At 49.6% G+C, this 16,883-nt stretch overlaps 1 protein-coding gene across 2 annotated transcripts; it reads right to left on the reverse strand.

The window, feature by feature from the left end:
* Positions 1-566: 566 nt before the first annotated feature.
* On the reverse strand, positions 567-3,361 carry LOC123107230 (magnesium transporter MRS2-B-like). 2 transcript variants are annotated; one of them, XR_006451619.1, is made up of 4 exons: positions 2,622-3,361; positions 1,965-2,031; positions 1,696-1,892; positions 567-849 (listed from the first exon to the last, which is right to left on the reverse strand). XR_006451619.1 is itself a non-coding variant. In XM_044529229.1 (3 exons), the coding sequence occupies exons 1-2, from the start codon at positions 2,916-2,918 to the stop codon at positions 1,999-2,001; spliced, it is 330 nt and encodes a 109-aa protein (XP_044385164.1). In that variant the 5' UTR covers positions 2,919-3,361; the 3' UTR covers positions 567-849; positions 1,965-1,998. The 2 variants fall into 2 exon arrangements, 1 of the variants encoding a protein (XP_044385164.1); XM_044529229.1 differs by lacking the exon at positions 1,696-1,892.
* Positions 3,362-16,883: the final 13,522 nt, after the last annotated feature.

Below are 16,883 nucleotides of genomic sequence, written 5' to 3' on the forward strand. Positions count from 1 at the left end.
TGCACACATTTTCAAATCACATACATAATTACTATTTCATATGAAACATAAATTGTAATTCTGAAACATACATGCAATTCACAAACAGAGAGAAGATACATTAATTCACATACATAATTCCTATTTCATTCACAAACAGAGAGAAGATACATTAAATTCCCAGATAACCCATCTATTATTACATAACTTGCTATATAAGAATGTCTTGGAGCTTCTTTGAACATCTTTCGTCTTGAATTTACTCAAAATAGCTGCCAACAAGAAAACAAAATAACAAGAATAGGGTGAATAACAACAACAACAACAACAACAACAGGTAATGGGGTGCTATTCCATGTAAACAAGAGACTGAACCCAACAAGCTAGATTCATTCAGCATCATCAACAATTCAGTAAAGTACTGTAGTTTAGAACTGATGAGAAAAAACAACTACACGACTTCATAACTGAACATATTCAAGTAAAAACTGTACAAGTTACATTCCAGTCAACAAATTGTACAAGTTGACGATTCCCTGCTACATATACATATCACTTGTGTCATGTTTGGGGGTTTAGAGTGTACACAACATGTTTATGGTAGATGAACTGCAGCTGCTAGGAATAGTAAAGCAAAGATGTACTGCCACTAATCAGCAAAAACATAACATTTTCTCAGAGTTAATGATAGCACATGGATAAAGATGGAAACAAAAAATATTTCTAATCTTGGAACCCAACATAGCAAATCAAACCGATAGAGGGGCAGAGGTGGCGTGGAGGAGAAAGGACCTTGAGCTACTGTTGCTCCTCTCCATGGCTGTGTATCACCCTCCATCTCCTTCCCTGCATCCAATGAGTTGAGTTCTTCTGCAGAGCACCAATAAATCATAGCAAACAGAGAGGCGTGAGGAACAACACAAATACATATGTTAGGAAGGGCGTACTGCTGCAATGCTAGCAACTTTGCCTTATTCAAACTTTGATTCAACTCTGAACACATACATTTGACAAGAAAGCTTTGATATGTCATGCTGTTATAATCCTTCAAGTGGCCTCCCAGGTGAAGGATGAACTAGAGAAAGCACCACAAAATTACATGGCTTCTATGCAGTGTATTCATAACCAGAATGTTTCAATGTAATCTTAAGTAGATACAAGTCCGTATGATAATGAAGAATAAACACTTCGGAAGAAAATATGAGGGGTGAGGGGGAGTACTATTCTGGACTAGAGACATAATATTTGGATTGCAGAATTTAGCCGTCTTGGTGCTTGTTTTATTTGTGTTGAGCTTTTTTCCAACCTGAGAAGATATTTGTGCTAGCGGTTCATTTTTCCTTGCTTGGAAAAGGTTTAAAAGTTTTCACTTTTGCCTCTATGTGTGTTTTTGTTAAGCAAACCATCTAAATATAGTATTCACCTAGACATATTATCAGATCCAACAAACTGAAACAAAGACAAATGACAGCATATAGAGTAGCAGATATGCCCCTAAAGGATTTGTTCCTTATTACACCTTGTTTTGGGCCATTAACCAGTAAGCTACAATCCTCTATCATCTTCTAACAGTAAGCTAGCCACCTCATGGCAACAATCAATCACAAATATTTTAATTAATTAGACAAAGAATCATCTCAAATAATAGTATGACTAGCTAGCTACGGAGTAGTATATAAAGCAGCTATGCAGCGGCAGCAGTAAGAGCAGCTGTACCGTAGAGCAGGAGCAATACGCAGCAGCGGAGAGCAGCAACGGCAGTTCGAAGCAACAGAGCTTCAGCGACAGCAGTAGGGAGCGCGAACGACGAGCGTGAGGCTATGCGCAGGCGCAGGAGGCGGCGGTTAGCGCGCTAGGATCCGGCGAAACACACCAGAAACTAAGTCACACATGCATGCTACTAATCCACTGTCCTGTAGTTGTGTCAAACCAACCACCATCAGTATTCGGTAGTACTCAACAATGAAAGCAGAAAAATGTACTACCTCATCACCGATTTCACGCAGGTGCTTGATGAAGTTATGGAACCAGTTCTTGTACCCAGAGATGTAGCTGCAAACATGCATGGAAGACGCACGCAAAATTAGTTTAAATTGTGAGAGCATACAGGGAAACTCAGCTTAATCACCATCAGCAGTAACCATTAATAGAATAAAATGAATTATGTTGATGCAATTCGTAATTTCCGTTTCAAAAAGAATGCAATTCACAGTTTTCTTCACATCCAACAAAGAAGAAACTACAGAGTTTCCACTACAGATCAATCCTGGACTATAGACTGTAATTGTATAAGCAGTGCAGCAAAGAAGAATGGTTTTTGTTTTTCATCACTCTAATTCTATGCAGTACATTAGACATTCAGATGAACTTCCCCACTCCAATTCGATGATCAAACTAAACCGCAGTATTGCAGAAAATTTATACACAAAAATTATGGGGTCATCGTACCATGACTAGGTAATCACAGCAATATATAGTGATTTTAGATGGGTGGAACGCAGGGGTGTGGAGTATATACAGTGACTAATAATAATCACGGGATCATCGTACCATGACTAATAATAATCACAACTGAAGTATATACAGTGATTTCAGAGGGGGGAACCCAAGGAGGCTATGGAGCGCGTGGATGGTGTTGGTACCTGGGCGTCGAGGAAGGAGGAGGCGGCCTCGAGGGCGAGCTCGAGGGCACGGAACTCGAAGGGGAGCTCGTCGCCCTCAGCGCCCTGGAGGAGGCGGCGCTGCAGCTCGGCGGCGTACTGGAAGACATAGCTGTTGAAGGAGTTGAGGAGGAGCACCTCGTCAGCGGTGATGATGCAGCGGATTTGCTCGAGGTTGACGATGATGGCGCGCTCACAGCCGAGGACGGTGGAGGGGTAGACGAAGAGCGGGTCGAGGAGGCGGAGATCGCGGGCGGGGAGCTCGCAGCGGCGCATCATGGTGGCCTTGTCGACCTCGAGCGTCTGCACGGTGCACCATGGCGGATCCAGCTGCGTGTGCCGCCGCCGTGCTTCTTGAGGTTGGGCACTTCAAGGCCGGCTGGGAAATCCCGTCATCGTGGTCGTTGCCGTAGGCGCCAGATGCAGCTCCGTCCAGTCGCACCTCCGAGCCGCGGAACGGAGTAGAAGAGGACGGGGCTCGCGGGATCCGCGGCGGCGAACGGTTGCGGCTTGATAGGGCTAGGCCATAGATCTGGTCGAGGCCGTCTGGGTTGAGAGGCAGGGGTGAGGAGGAAGGGTTGCCTCCCGTTGGTGGAGTGCCTAGGGTGGTGGAAGGGAGGGGCGGCAGAGGAGGAATCGGGAGATGGGGACGAGGGAGGAAGTGTGGGCGGCGGCGGCGAGGAGAAGGGGACGAGGGAGGAAGGGTGCGACGCGGGGAGGGGTCGATATGAGCTAGGGTTTGGGCTGCGGGTGGGGCTATCTCTTTTTCTTTTCTTTTTTTCTGTAGATAGATGGATGGATGGATGTGGGATGGATAGATGGATGGATGGACGCCATGTCATCGATCCGTGGGAAGAGTTCTGATTGGTTCGGAAAATCAGTGATTTAAAATAGTTTTCAGGTACAAAAAATAGAGAGAATTTGTGAAGTAGCTATCAATAATATTTTGCAAAAGGGCACCACACAAATTTTCACTAGATTTAGACCACATTTTATGGGTAAGGACCAATTTATATGCATTTCTGATTTTATAGCTATTTTAATCATTTTCCAAGTGGCAAAAATGGGTTTTTTGTGAAGAACCTACCAAATATTTGTTGAAAAATTGGACTCCATCAATTTTATAAAATACTAGACCATATTTAATTCACAATTGACCAAATGGTTGGGTGTCAAAAGCTCTGATACACCTCTCATGAAAAAGACAAATTTCCGCTGATTCAGCAGGAAGCGGGTCAAATTTGAACTGCAGCCGCCTCATAGTTTGCCCTTCATTTTTCCAAAAATCATTTCTAAGTACATAAGTATCTATTTAATCAGAGAAACATCAAAAGTTTTCCAAGATTCAACCACTATTTAGGAACGGTCAAGCCCGCCGTTTTGACCGCATTTTAAAACAGGCATAAAAAATTCAAAAAATCAAAAAATTGGAAAACCTTCGCATTGTGTCATCATATGTGACCAAGTTTCCAGGGAAATTAATAAACTTGTAATACGACAATTCTTTTAAAAAAGTGTTCTCATAAATGAGCTATCATGCATGAAGATTCATGGCTATCAAGCCAAATGATCAATCTTATGGCCACATTCATGGCATAGTTTGTTTAAATGACCTCATATCATGCACAAGGGTGCATCTTGGAATGACAAACAATGTTGCCTAAGGAAATTTTCATTTTCTTTGCACGGAAAATTCATTTTCCATTTTTCCGAGTGCCCAAAATGAGTTTTTTTGTGAATGACCTACCATATATTTGTTGCAAAATTGGACCTAATCAATTTTATAAAATACTAGGCCATATATAATGCACAATTGACAAAATGGTTGGGTGTCAAAAGTTTTGATCCACCTCTAGTGAAAAAGACAAATTTCTGCCGATTCAGTTGGAAGCGGGTCAATTTTGAACTACAGCTGCTTCATAGTTTGCTATTTATTTTTTCCAAACATCATTTTTAGGTACAAAAGTATCTATTTAATCAGAGAAACACCAAAAAAATTCCAATATTCAACCACTAGCTATGAACGGTCAGCCGGCTGTTTTGACCGCATTTTGAAACGGGCATAAAAAATCAAAAAATCAAAAAATGGAAAACCTTTGCATTGTGTCATTACATGTCGCCAAGTTCCCAGGAAAAATAATAAACTTGTAATACGATAATTATTTTTAAAAAGTGTTCTCTGAAACAAGCTATCAAGTGTGAAGATGAATGACTTTCAACCCAAATGCTCAATCTTATGGCCACATTCACGATATAGTTTGTTCAAATGATCTCATATTGTGCACAAGGGTGCATCTTGGAATGGCAAACAATGTTGCCTAAGGGAGTTTTCATTTTCTTTGGACGAAAAAACCATTTTCCATTTTTTGAGTGTCCAAAATGAGGTTTTTTTGTGAAGGACCTCCCAAATAATTGTTGCAAAATTGGACCAAATAATTTTTCTAAAATACTAGGCCATATTTAATGCAAAATTGACCAAATGGTTGGGTGTAAAAAGTTTTGATCCACCTCTCATGAAAAAGACAAATTTCCGCCGATTCAGCTAGAAGCGGGTCAAATTTGAACTGTAGCTGCCTTGTAGTTTGCTCTTTATTTTTTCCAAAAAAACATTTCTAGGTACATAAGTATCTATTTTATCAGAGAAACACCAAAAAAATTCCAAGATTCAACCACTAGCTAGGAACGATCATTCCCGCCGTTTTGACTGCATTTTGAAACGGGCATAAAAAATTCAAAAAAAATCAAAAAAATTGGGAAACCTTCGCATTGTGTCATTATATGTGGCCAAGTTCCCATAAAAATAATAAACTTGTAATACAGCAATTATTTTTAAAAAGTGTTCTCAGAAACGAGCTATCACGTGTGGAGATCAATGGCTTTCAAGCCAAATGATCAATCTTATGGCCACATTCATGGCATAGTTTGTTCAAATGATCTCATATTGTGCACAAGGGTGCATGTTTGAATGGCAAACAATGTTGCCTAAGAAAGTTTTCATTTTCTTTGTACGAAAAAACCATTTTCCATTTTTCGAGTGCCCAAACGGCGGTTTTTTTGAAGGACCTCCCAAATAATTGTTGCAAAATTGGACCAAATAATTTTTCTAAAATACTAGGCCATATTTAATGCACAATTGACCAAATGGTTGGGTGTCAAAAGCTTTGATCCACCTCTGGTAAAAAAGACAAATTTTCGCGGATTCAGTAGGAAACATGTCAAATTTGAAGTTCAAGTGCCTCATAGTTTGCTCTATATTTTTCTCCAAAAATCATTTCTAGGTAAATAAGTATCTATTTAATCATAGAAACATCAAAAATTTTCCAAGATTGAACCACTAGCTAGGAACGGTAATGCCCGCCATTTTGACCCCATTTTGAAACGGGCGTGAAAAATTCAAAACAAAAATCAAAAAATTGGGAAACATTTTTGAAATTCATGAACATATTTTGGGTTTGATGAATATTTTTGTAATGCATGTACTTTTTTTGAATCCCTAAGCGTTTTATTAATTGATATTTTTTCTAATTAACCAATATTTTAAATTTTCTGAACATTTTCTAAAAAGTTGTGAATGATTTTTGAATTCATAAACATTTTAAAAAAATTTATATAACATTTGTTGAATACACAATCATTTTTGTCAAATATAAATTAAGAAAACAGGGTGCCGTATTCGGGCCTTCCCAAAAGAGAGGAGAGTAGGAAGAGCGCGCGGTATAAGAGATCCCATTTTTTGGAAATGGGCTTTGGCCCAGCGCGGACAGTAAGACTACAAAAGCAATTCCTCTTACCTTGTGTCACGTAGTAAGCGGTGGTGGTGTGGTTTGGAACCGCCAACAGGTGGACGAGGGCGTGGGTTCGATTCCCACAACCTCATATTTAAGTTTTCTGTTTCAGGCCTTGCATTATGGGTCCCGCTTGTCAGGTTGGTTGGGTCCTGCTTGTCAGGTCGGTGTGGGTCCTGCATGTCAATTTGGTGGTGCCCATATGTCATGTTGGTGGTTGTTGGGTCCCACATGTCATTGGATTGAAGTATAAACCCAATGCAATATAGACACATAAGCAAAAATTGACACGTGTACATGACACGTAGGTGAAACTGCTGAGGTGACCATAGGGGGAGTGAACAATATTGTCTGCTTACATTTCTGACCAAAATGGTCGTTATGCTTTAGGGTTTGGAGCCCTTCGAACAGCTTTTGACCAATTGGTCTCAAATGGTCGTAGATTTACGACCAATTATTTTAGGGTCACTGACAGAAGGTCACAAGTTGACATATTTCTTGTAGTGATGACACCCTCCCGGCCACTCCGACCAACTCCCCTTTGGGCTAAGTCCTCGGTGGCCCCATGCCTACCAAAGGCACCAACGGCCACCGTCATGGAAAACGGTTCCAAAAGGGAACAAGGATCCATACTCAACAACGGGCACACAAGGCTTATGTCGTCCTATCTGATCAGGGTAGCGCCCGCGCATAACCTTCCCTCGTGGGAGGCACCGGTGAGAGGCATGACAGTAGACCCAGTTAGGACCCCCCCATAGGGTAAGCGTGGTTGCACTGGTCCGGTCGATGTGGTGGCACCATGACTCAGCCAACAGTTGTTCAAGTTTAATTTAATCCGGTTAAACTTGAATGCAATATGCCGAGCCATGATAAAAATAACAGGATGCAACATAAGCATGGAGGTACAACATAATCAACGAGCATAACAACAACATTTAATCATTTATCCAGATGAGCATGACATACTGACGAGCATGAATAACACAACTACTCCCTCCGTTCGGAATTAATTGTCTCATATATGGATGTATCTAGAACTAAAATATGTCTAGATACATCCATTTGTGCGACATGTAATTCCGAATGGAGGGAGTGGACCACTACTCATAGCAGAACATGACCACTAGCATGAACAATAAATACCATGCAATAACATAACGATAAACTACCATGCAATAACATAACGATAAAACTACCATGCAAGTATTTAATCAACTGGATACAAAGAAACATGCATAGCAGAGGTACTTGGAATAGACGGTAGTCATGCACCGAGGACCTCATATTTGTTTTATTGTGTAGTTTTCTGTTTCAGGCCTTGCATTATGGGTCCCGCTTGTCAGGTTGGTCGGGTCCTGCTTGTCAGGTCGGTGGTGGGGCTTGCTTGTCAGGTCGGTGTGGGTCCTGCATGTCAATTTGGTGGTGCCCATATGTCATGTTGGTGGTTGTTGGGTCCCACATGTCATTGGATTGCAGTATAAACCCAATGCAATATAGACACATAAGCAAAAATTGACACGTGTGCATGACACGTAGGTGAAACTGCTGAGGTGACCGACACATGGACATAACACATAAGCGAAACTGTTGGCATGGATGTCTAATTATTTTGAGGCAATACAAATTAGAAAATATGACATTTTAAATTGGTCGCAATTGGGTAAAAATAGGGGGAGTGAACAATATTGTCTGCTTACGTTTCTGACCAAAATGGTCGTTATGCTTTAGGGTTTGGAGCCCTTCGAACAGCTTTTGACCAATTGGTCTCAAATGGTCGTAGATTTACGACCAATTCTTTCAGGGTCACTGACAGAAGGTCACAAGTTGACATATTTCTTGTAGTGATGACGCCCTCCCGACCACTCCGACCAACTCCCCTTTGGGCTAAGTCCTCGGTGGCCCCATGCCTACCAAATGCACCAACGGCGACCATCGTGGAAAACGGTCCCAAACGGGAACAGGGATCCATACTCAACAACAGGCACACAAGGCTTATGTCGTCCTACCTGATCAGGGTAGCGCCCGCGCATAACCTTCCCTCGTGGGAGGCACCGGTGAGAGGCATGACAGTAGACCCAGTTAGGACCCCCCCCATAGGGTAAGTGTGGTTGCACTGGTCCGGTCGATATGGTGGCACCATGACTCAGCCAACAGTTGTTCAAGTTTAATTTAATCCGGTTAAACTTGAATGCAATATGCTGAGCCATGATAAAAATAACAGGATGCAACATAAGCATGGAGGTACAACATAATCAACGAGCATAACAACAACATTTAATCATTTATCCAGATGAGCATGACATACTGACGAGCATGAATAACACAACTACTCCCTCCGTTCGGAATTAATTGTCTCATATATGGATGTATCTAGAACTAAAATACGTCTAGATACATCCATTTGTGCGACATGTAATTCCGAATGGAGGGAGTAGAACACTACTCATAGCAGAACATGACCACTAGCATGAACAATAAATACCATGCAATAACATAACGATAAACTACCATGCAATAACATAACGATAAAACTACCATGCAAGTATTTAATCAACTGGATACAAAGAAACATGCATAACAGCGGTACTGGGAATAGACGGTAGTCATGCACCGAGGACCACCACCAACATGTACTACTACCAAACATTGCCAAAATTAACGTAATACTAGCATGAAGAACATAACAAGAGAGTGCAAGAAAACATAGCAAGACGGTAAACACTGATCCATAACCATAACTGAAATACCAACAACAGTAGAAAAACAAACAAACTGTTATTAAAGATTCAAGTTGAAAACCAATGCTTCTGCATGGCTATCATGCAAATGGTGGTTGTGGCTTGCCTGGGGATGAAGAAGGCTTCGGGGAAGAAGTGCGGCAAGACCGCAGAGGGAATCACCGGAAAGGGTACTCTCTCGGAGGGGGCTGATTGGGGCAAGGTCAAAATGGTCATTTTCAGAATGTTGAAACATAGTGAAAATGGTTCCATCGGAACGGGCTCGACGAAACAAAGAAGTGGGCATTTGATTCACCTCATTCGGAGTTACGATTGCAGAGTTATGAGGTGTAGAAGATCAGGGACTTTTCTGTAAAAATACTATTCACAGCCGGGTCCGTGAGTGGATAAGACGGAGGCGCAAATTAAATACGCTTTTGGACTAAGAAAACGTATTCTGCGCTGAAAAGAGAGAAAATACGCTTTCGGGCTAGAGGAAACGTACTCAGAGTCGAAGAGGCCCAAAATACGCTTTTAGCAAAACAAAAACACACTCTGGAGTTTCCGCTTCCACTTAAATGATGTGGCAAAGCGGGGCCGGGCGTTGAGTGGCTGACGGGTGGGGTCCAGGGCGATGCGGGGCCCACCTAGCCAGGGGAGAAGAGTCATAGACGACGTCTTCGTCTCCCTCATGCGCTCTCCCGCGCGGGATAGGGGCCAGGGCCGGCGTCGGCGGCCATTCGGGCAGCTCCGGCCACCGTTCGTGGCGCCTGGACTACCTACGCAACCGGGAGAGCACCGCGCATCCATCCTGGTGCAGAACGAACGCCAAGGAGGGGAGGAACGGCGGCGCACCACGGAGGCAAAAAGCAACGGCGACGGCCAATCTTGGGACACGTGGCCATGAGTGCTTCGACGCCGAACCGAGGGGTTGGGGAGTTTTGTCGGGGTCTGGCTGGACTAGCAGAGGTAGAAGGAGGGAAGGGGAGGGCTCGGCTTGAGTTAATTTAGGCCGAGGCCAATGCGGGCACGATGGCCATGGACGGAACCAGGGAGCTCCTCGAGCTCAAGCTAGAGGTGGGGAGGGTCTAGAGGAGTATGGGGAGGCTGTTGGTGAGCTCGGAGTGCTCGGGGAAGGCCTTAAATAAGCGCAGCGAGGCGGTTCGATGAGCATGGCCGCGATGACGCATGTGCCGTCGCGCTAGCGCGAGCAGAGGCACGGGGAGGGCTCGGGAAGGCGACAAGGGAGAAGGCGACGAGCAGCAGAGCGTCACGGAGACGAGGCAGAGCTCGGGGACAAGGGAGGAAGAAGCCACGGCGCCATTAATGCCTTGTCGGCATTGTGCGTCCGCGGGCGAACAGCGACGAGCGCTAGCGAGGAGGCTTCGGGAGGGGGAGAGAGGTCCAGGGGATGGCGACGATGCATGCTAGCTGTTAGACATGCTCACGCGCACGAAGATGACGAGAGGAGGAGGGGCCCAAAGAAAATGACGCTCAGCTCACGTCCATTGCTGCCAGAGCGCGTGCAAACGAAGCGGTCACCACTATGACCGGCAAGGAGGGTGTCGGATCACGGGTTCCGGCAAAACCATCAAGGTTCGAAAACTGGGGTGCGCGCGAAGGTTTTCTCCCTATGGATCCACGCCCTAGCTCTCTAAGATCTCGCGGACGAACTCGATGAACTCACAACACAGAAAGACACAAGATTTATACTGGCTTGGGCCACCGTTGTGGTGTAATACTCTACTCCAGTGTGGTGGTGGTGGATTGCCTCTTGGGGGGATGATGAACAGTACAAGGGGAAGAACAACCTCCTGAGGTTGAGGTGTTCTTGTGCTTGGTGAACTTGTGTGGGTGAGATGATCTTGGATCCGTTCTCGATTCGTGATGAGGTCCCTCCCCCTACCGTGGTGGCTAGTTCTACTTATATAGGCCCTGGTCCTTTCCCCAAATATTGAGCGGGAAGGGAGCCAACAACGGCCAATTTGAAAGGGGACAACTAGTACAGCTTATCCTGAGAAAAGTGTTCTTCGCCTACAAAAGGCTCTGGTGGTGACGCCGTCCTGGGCTCCATGGTGACCTCTGTCTTGCCGTCCTTCTGGTCTTGGTCTCGTTGCATCAATATGGAAATCTTTGCTTGATGCCTCCGTACTCCGTGCCTGCGCTTGCCCCCCTTTCACCAAAGAGGAAGCAAGGAAACTGTGCACGCTGGCGCCCTCCTGGCGCCCGCCTGGTCTCGATTGTCATGGCTCACGTCACGAGGACCTCGCGAGGTTTGCCCTGCCTTGATCTCTCCGCCCATCGCGAGCGTGCCTGGCGAGGCCGCTCCTGAGGAGGTCTTGCGCCGTTCACCTCGCGAGGCTTGGCCCCTCACGAGGGTCTTGAATGCCTTGCCGATGAAGATGGGTCATACGGGCCTGCTAGCTCAGCCATGCTGCAGGCCGCAGGTAGGCAAGTCTGGGGACCCCCGTTCCTAGAACGCCGGCAGTAGCCCCCGGGCCTAAGGCGCGCTCGGGCCTGGCTTCGAGGCGAAGCCAGAAGTCAAGCACGGAGCGCCGCAGGCCCCCAAAAGCCTGTGGCCTCGGTTGACGTGTGGCAGTTGATCGGACGTGGGCGTCTCTGCTTCCCCACGCTGCCTCAGCAACTGCCCGTCATGACAAAAAGGCTGGCGCAGACAGTGCTTGCCTTCATTGCTTCTTCCTCGCCTTGCTCTAGATCCCCTTTCTCGCTCCTCGCCGCTGAAACCTCCAGATCCACTCCGACCTCGCTCCGCATCTGCAACCAATGGTGTCGCGCATGGTCAAGTCCTCCTTGGCCCCGGCCTGGTCCAAGCCAGCCCTTGATGCGCCCAATGTCACGGAGAAGAACCTTGCCACCACTCGCTTGCTGACGGCGGGGGAGAGTACCGAGAGGGGGAAGACGGAGCTCTGTCTTGCCTCCGACGCACCAGAGCCTGAGGGAAGCACCTTCTTCCCTTTCTTTACGAGCAACATCGCCACCAGGTTGGTTCCCCCCTTTTCTGATTTCTTTTTCGAGGTCCTCGACCACTTCGGGCTGCAAGCGCTGCATCTCCATCCCAACTCCGTTCTTCTCTTGTCTATCTTCGCCTACTATTGCGAGGCGTACCTGGGTGTGATGCCATCCATGGCAGTGCTGTGCCACTTCTTCTTTCTTCGCGTCACCGGTGGCCATATCTCAGGGTGCGCCAACTTCATCGCGGCCGGCCAGGCCAACTTGATCTCTAACATCGGGAAGAGGGTTGACAACATCAGGTCCAAATGGGTCATGATGAGTGCCAAGTGCGTCCATCCATGCTTGTAATTGCCGACGAAGGAGCCCCAGTCAGACAAGGGGTGGTCTCGTGTAGAGCTCACTGACGAGCGGGCGTCGTCGGTGTCGGAGCAGATGAAGATCGATTCGAAGACGGGCATTGCGAAGGCGGACAAGGTGACGGGGGTCATGCTCCTGAGGGAATTCTTGACGCGGCGCATTGCTCCACTCCAGGCGCGCACATGCTCTTTGTGGAAGCTTGGAGATGAAGAAGACAAGGTTCGTCTGAGCCCGGTGGCCCTTCCTGATGACGAGCTGACTGCAGTTTTGCGCCTCTTGGTTGGGGATAACCAAGAGTACCCGCCGAGCGCCTTTGTTCCTTTGTTCCATCACAAGGACTGGGACCAATTCGTTGCCTCCAGGCCGACCTTTAACGCGCGCGGGCTGGTGCCGCCGGCGCTTGCTGGGGCCTCTGCAAGGCTGAAGCCGGTGGAGGTGTCTTCTGGCGAGTCCCATGGGGAAGAAGAGGGGGAGGAGGACTCGGAGGAGACCCTTGAGGAGATGGGGGAGAACTCCCCCTTGAGCAAGGCCGACATCCTCCTCGCTCTACCAGACGACGCCGAGGTCGACACCCGCCAGGAGGTGAGGGAGCTGCCCCTCATCCCGACAAGGGGTAGATCGTCGGTGGTCTCTCGAGATGCTGCCTCCGACTTGGTACCGCCTGGGGCCGGCTCCGGCCCTTCTGTTGCACCGTCTTCTGCTTCTAGAGCCCGTGTGCCCACTCCTCAGGCCCCGACGCTTTCGGGTTTCAGGCTCACCAAGCGGAAGGTGGAATATGTCGCAGTGGATCAGTAAGTGCTTTGAGCTTCGTCTTGTTCCTGCTTGTACTTGCTATTTTTTGACATTCGCCCTTGGTTAATCAGGCCGGTGTCTTCAGCGAAGAAGAGGAAGGAGGAAGCCGCGGCCGTGCCCCCCTCTACAGAGAAGAGAGGCAACAGCACCCGCACCTCCCCAGCCCGGTCGCCCTCGCGAGGCCAAGAGGAGCACCGGCAGGATGAACCAGCCCCCATGGCCCCGCTGGCTCCGGAAGTGCCGGCACCTGGCTCTGGCGATGAGGTCCCAAGGGCTCCGGAGCCCTCGATCTTCTAGGCTCTGGTAACGACATCGCCTCCTCCTGTCGTGCCTCCGGCCCCAAGTTCTTCTGCCTCCTCTACAGTCTTGGAGCGTGTCTTGTCGGGGATGGCTAAGCTTCCGGAAGACCTCCTAGGCGCGGACCCGCACCTAGTGGCCGGGCGCTTGGAGCTCGCCTCGGGCTGGCGTCACTCTGACTCAGCAGTTCGAGCCTCGCTAAGCCAGGTCGTGGTGGCCTCCGAGAAGGAGAAGCAGGCCACCGCTAGAGCTGCGGTCGGTCGCGAGGCGGCCCTGAAGGACGCCGAGGCCGCCCGTGACCACTGCCGAGAGCTAGAGGGCAAGCTGAAGAGGCTGCGTGACAAGCTCACAAAAGAAGCATGTGACCGCGAAGCGAGGGAGGAGGAGATGAAGGCTCAGGGGACGCCATCAAGGGCCGCAACGCCGAGTTGGGGGAGCTGACGAAGGCATAGGCCGCGGAGCGCAGTCGACTAGAGGGGCTGGAGCAGAAGGCAAAGGCGAGGGAGGCCGAGCTTGAGGCTAAGGTGAAGGTCCTGGCCAAAGACCGCGTGGCCTTCTCGCTTCTTGAGAAGAGGTCCAGCATGGCGCTGAAGTCACTGTACGAGAAGGGCCTGGAGAAGCCGCTGACCACCGACGAAGATGGCCCTGCTCAGCTGCTTCCCCACTTGGTGAAGGCGCTTGAAGAAGTCGTGCAGGGCATCGGTCCCATGGCTGAGGCAGAGGCTCATGTCCTTTCTTTAGCTGTGCTGACGCGTGTCTTCAGCCATCTGTACCTTCACGACCCCAATGCTTGTCTCGATGAGCTGCTGGAGCCTGTAGCTGATGAACATTGTGCGGCTGCCGCCGCAGCCATGAAAGGTCAGGTGGAGGCCCTGCTAAAGAAGTTCCGCGGCTTCGTCCTTGTGCCCTCGACCGGCGATGCCATCGATCCCGCGGCTGGTGGTGCGGGTGAAGGCGACCCTACCAAGGGAGGAGCACCTTCTACAGGCGATGGCGGTGTCTAGAGGTGACTTGCGGCTGCTTTCCTGTTTCATTCCTGCAATATGCATCAGGCCTCGTGGAAGCATTAAACTTTTATTTGATATTGTGAGAACAATATGCCTTGTAATATTTTCTTCGAGATTTTGCGATTTTCTTCCTATTTGCTTTGTGTTCTGCGTCGGCAGAGCCCGGCCCCGCGCATATCTCAACCACCGTTGGGCCGACCGAAGACCAGGACGGACCAAGGAGTGAGGGGCTACGTGACCAGTTAGGCTCCTGAGTCGCGATGCTCAGGAGCCCCCCTTGATGCGCAAACAGCTTACAGGGAGAGTACGCGAGGATAGGTTGATGTTCTACGTCGGCAGAGCCCGGCCCCGCGCATACCTCAACCGCCGTTGGGCCGACCGGAGACCAGGACGGACCCAGGAGTGAGGGGCTACGTGACCAGTTAGGCTCCTAAGTCGCGATGCTCGGGAGTCCCCCTTGACGTGCAAACAATTTCTATACCTTTGTCCTCGCCGAGGCTCAGCTCGAGAGGGGCATCCGACGACTAGGTCCGGGAGACCTGGTTGGGTGGCGTGCGCTTGGGCATGACCCGAGCGCAGCCCCCGTGCCCAGCCCCCTCGCGCGGTTCTCCCGAGGGGAGGCATTGCGGTGAGGCCGGACGCTGAGCTCTGGGGCTCACTGAGGTTGATACGACCGTGGAGATGCCCTCATTTGTTTATCACTAGCGCGGAGCATAGTGCTTCCGCTTGTGCACGGGCATCGCCGCTCCTCGGCAGTGTTGACGACCAGCGGAGCATGGTGCTTCCACTTGTGCGTGAGAGGGGGCTCCCTCTGCGGAGAGCCCCCAGGGCATGTACATCCCCGCCCTGACATGTGGCTTGCACGGCAGGGCTAGATGAGGTGTATCTAGGCACTCGTGAGCCAGCGTGGGACTCACGAGGCCCTACCTCAAGGCGGGTAGGGCCTGGTCTTGGTTCTTGTTCGCTGTGCTGGTCCTGCGAGGTGGTCAGACAACCTGCGCCAAACGAATCTCCTGAGGTTATCACGTGAGAAAGCCAAGCACCAACGACCCAGGAGGTGACGTAAGCCTGCCACACAAAGCTCAGCCGTTGGATTTATCAACGCTGCAGGGACTGGCCCGAGCACGGACGCCGTGCTCAACTTACTCACGCGAAGGGTCCTGAAGAAAGACGGCCGGCGCTCGGTCCCCATGATGGGTGGCGATCGAGCAAGTAGTAGTCATAGGTAGATTAATCATGAGAGTAGCAGGCTTAAGTAAGTGCATGGGAGATACATGCCACTGGGTCAGGCCCGAGCGGCTTGGGGATGATGCAGCCCGAGGGGCGCTCCCAACAAGGTAAGCTAAAGACATGAAAAGGGATACATGCCACAGGGACGGACCCACGCGACCTGGGAATGATGCAGCCCGAGGGGCGCTCCCAGCTAAATGTACTTGGAAAATGTCACCTGGCTCTGTTGACGAAGGAGAGTTGGGGCAGGTGAAGGTGCACGGCGAAAGGGTTGCTCCTGACGACCACCGGGGCCCTGAGCCTTAGGAGGCTCTGGGGGCTCAGGTGGTTCCTTGAGGACCATCTCCATCTCCATCAGGACGGCGTGGTGCCTGGCCTCTTGAGCCGCTAGGATGCGCCGCAAGTTGCACTGGTAGGCGGACGACACGCTCGGCAGGCCAATGGGCATGCGAACGTAGCTGTGCGGTGGGCCCTTGCAGCGTCCCACGCGTGAAGGCCAGAAAAGCTCCTGGGAAGCGGCCCTGTTGAGCCCTGGAACATCGATGCAGACACGCAGCCCAGCATCCTCGCCTGGATGGGAAGCTGCGCCTCGTGAGCGGCGGTCGCCGCGCATGGCCCTTGCGTCTTGCAATTCGTCTTGGGTGGTCTTGGTGATGAACTCCTAAGCGGTGGGCAATCCTTGCCCTGTGCCCTCCTGAGGGAAACGTGCCGTGAAGCACGCCTCCATGTGGTGCCCAAGCGCCTCCCTCGTGATGTGGGCAAGGTCTGAGGCCTTCCAGAAGAAAGTCCCCGAGCCTTGCCCGAGAAGGGCGCCAGGCGCGCCTTCCTATGCAATGGAGGGAGGCGCCCCTGCAGCGGGGGCTGATCCTGACGATGCTTCGGCTGTGATGCCACCCTCCTAAGGTCCTGCATGTCGCAACTTCTTCTTCTTGGGGATGGCCTCGAGAGGGCCCTCGCCCTTGCTATCGGGGTCGTTGATTGCTGCATTTTGGAAGGCACGCTCGAGGGAGCACGCCACATCTCTTTCTTCACATGGGACCGTGATGATCCCATCGCTTCCCGGTATCTTGAGGACATTGTAGCCAT

Source organism: Triticum aestivum, chromosome 5A (assembly GCF_018294505.1).
Source record: "Triticum aestivum cultivar Chinese Spring chromosome 5A, IWGSC CS RefSeq v2.1, whole genome shotgun sequence".
In the NCBI taxonomy this organism is placed as follows: domain Eukaryota; kingdom Viridiplantae; phylum Streptophyta; class Magnoliopsida; order Poales; family Poaceae; genus Triticum; species Triticum aestivum.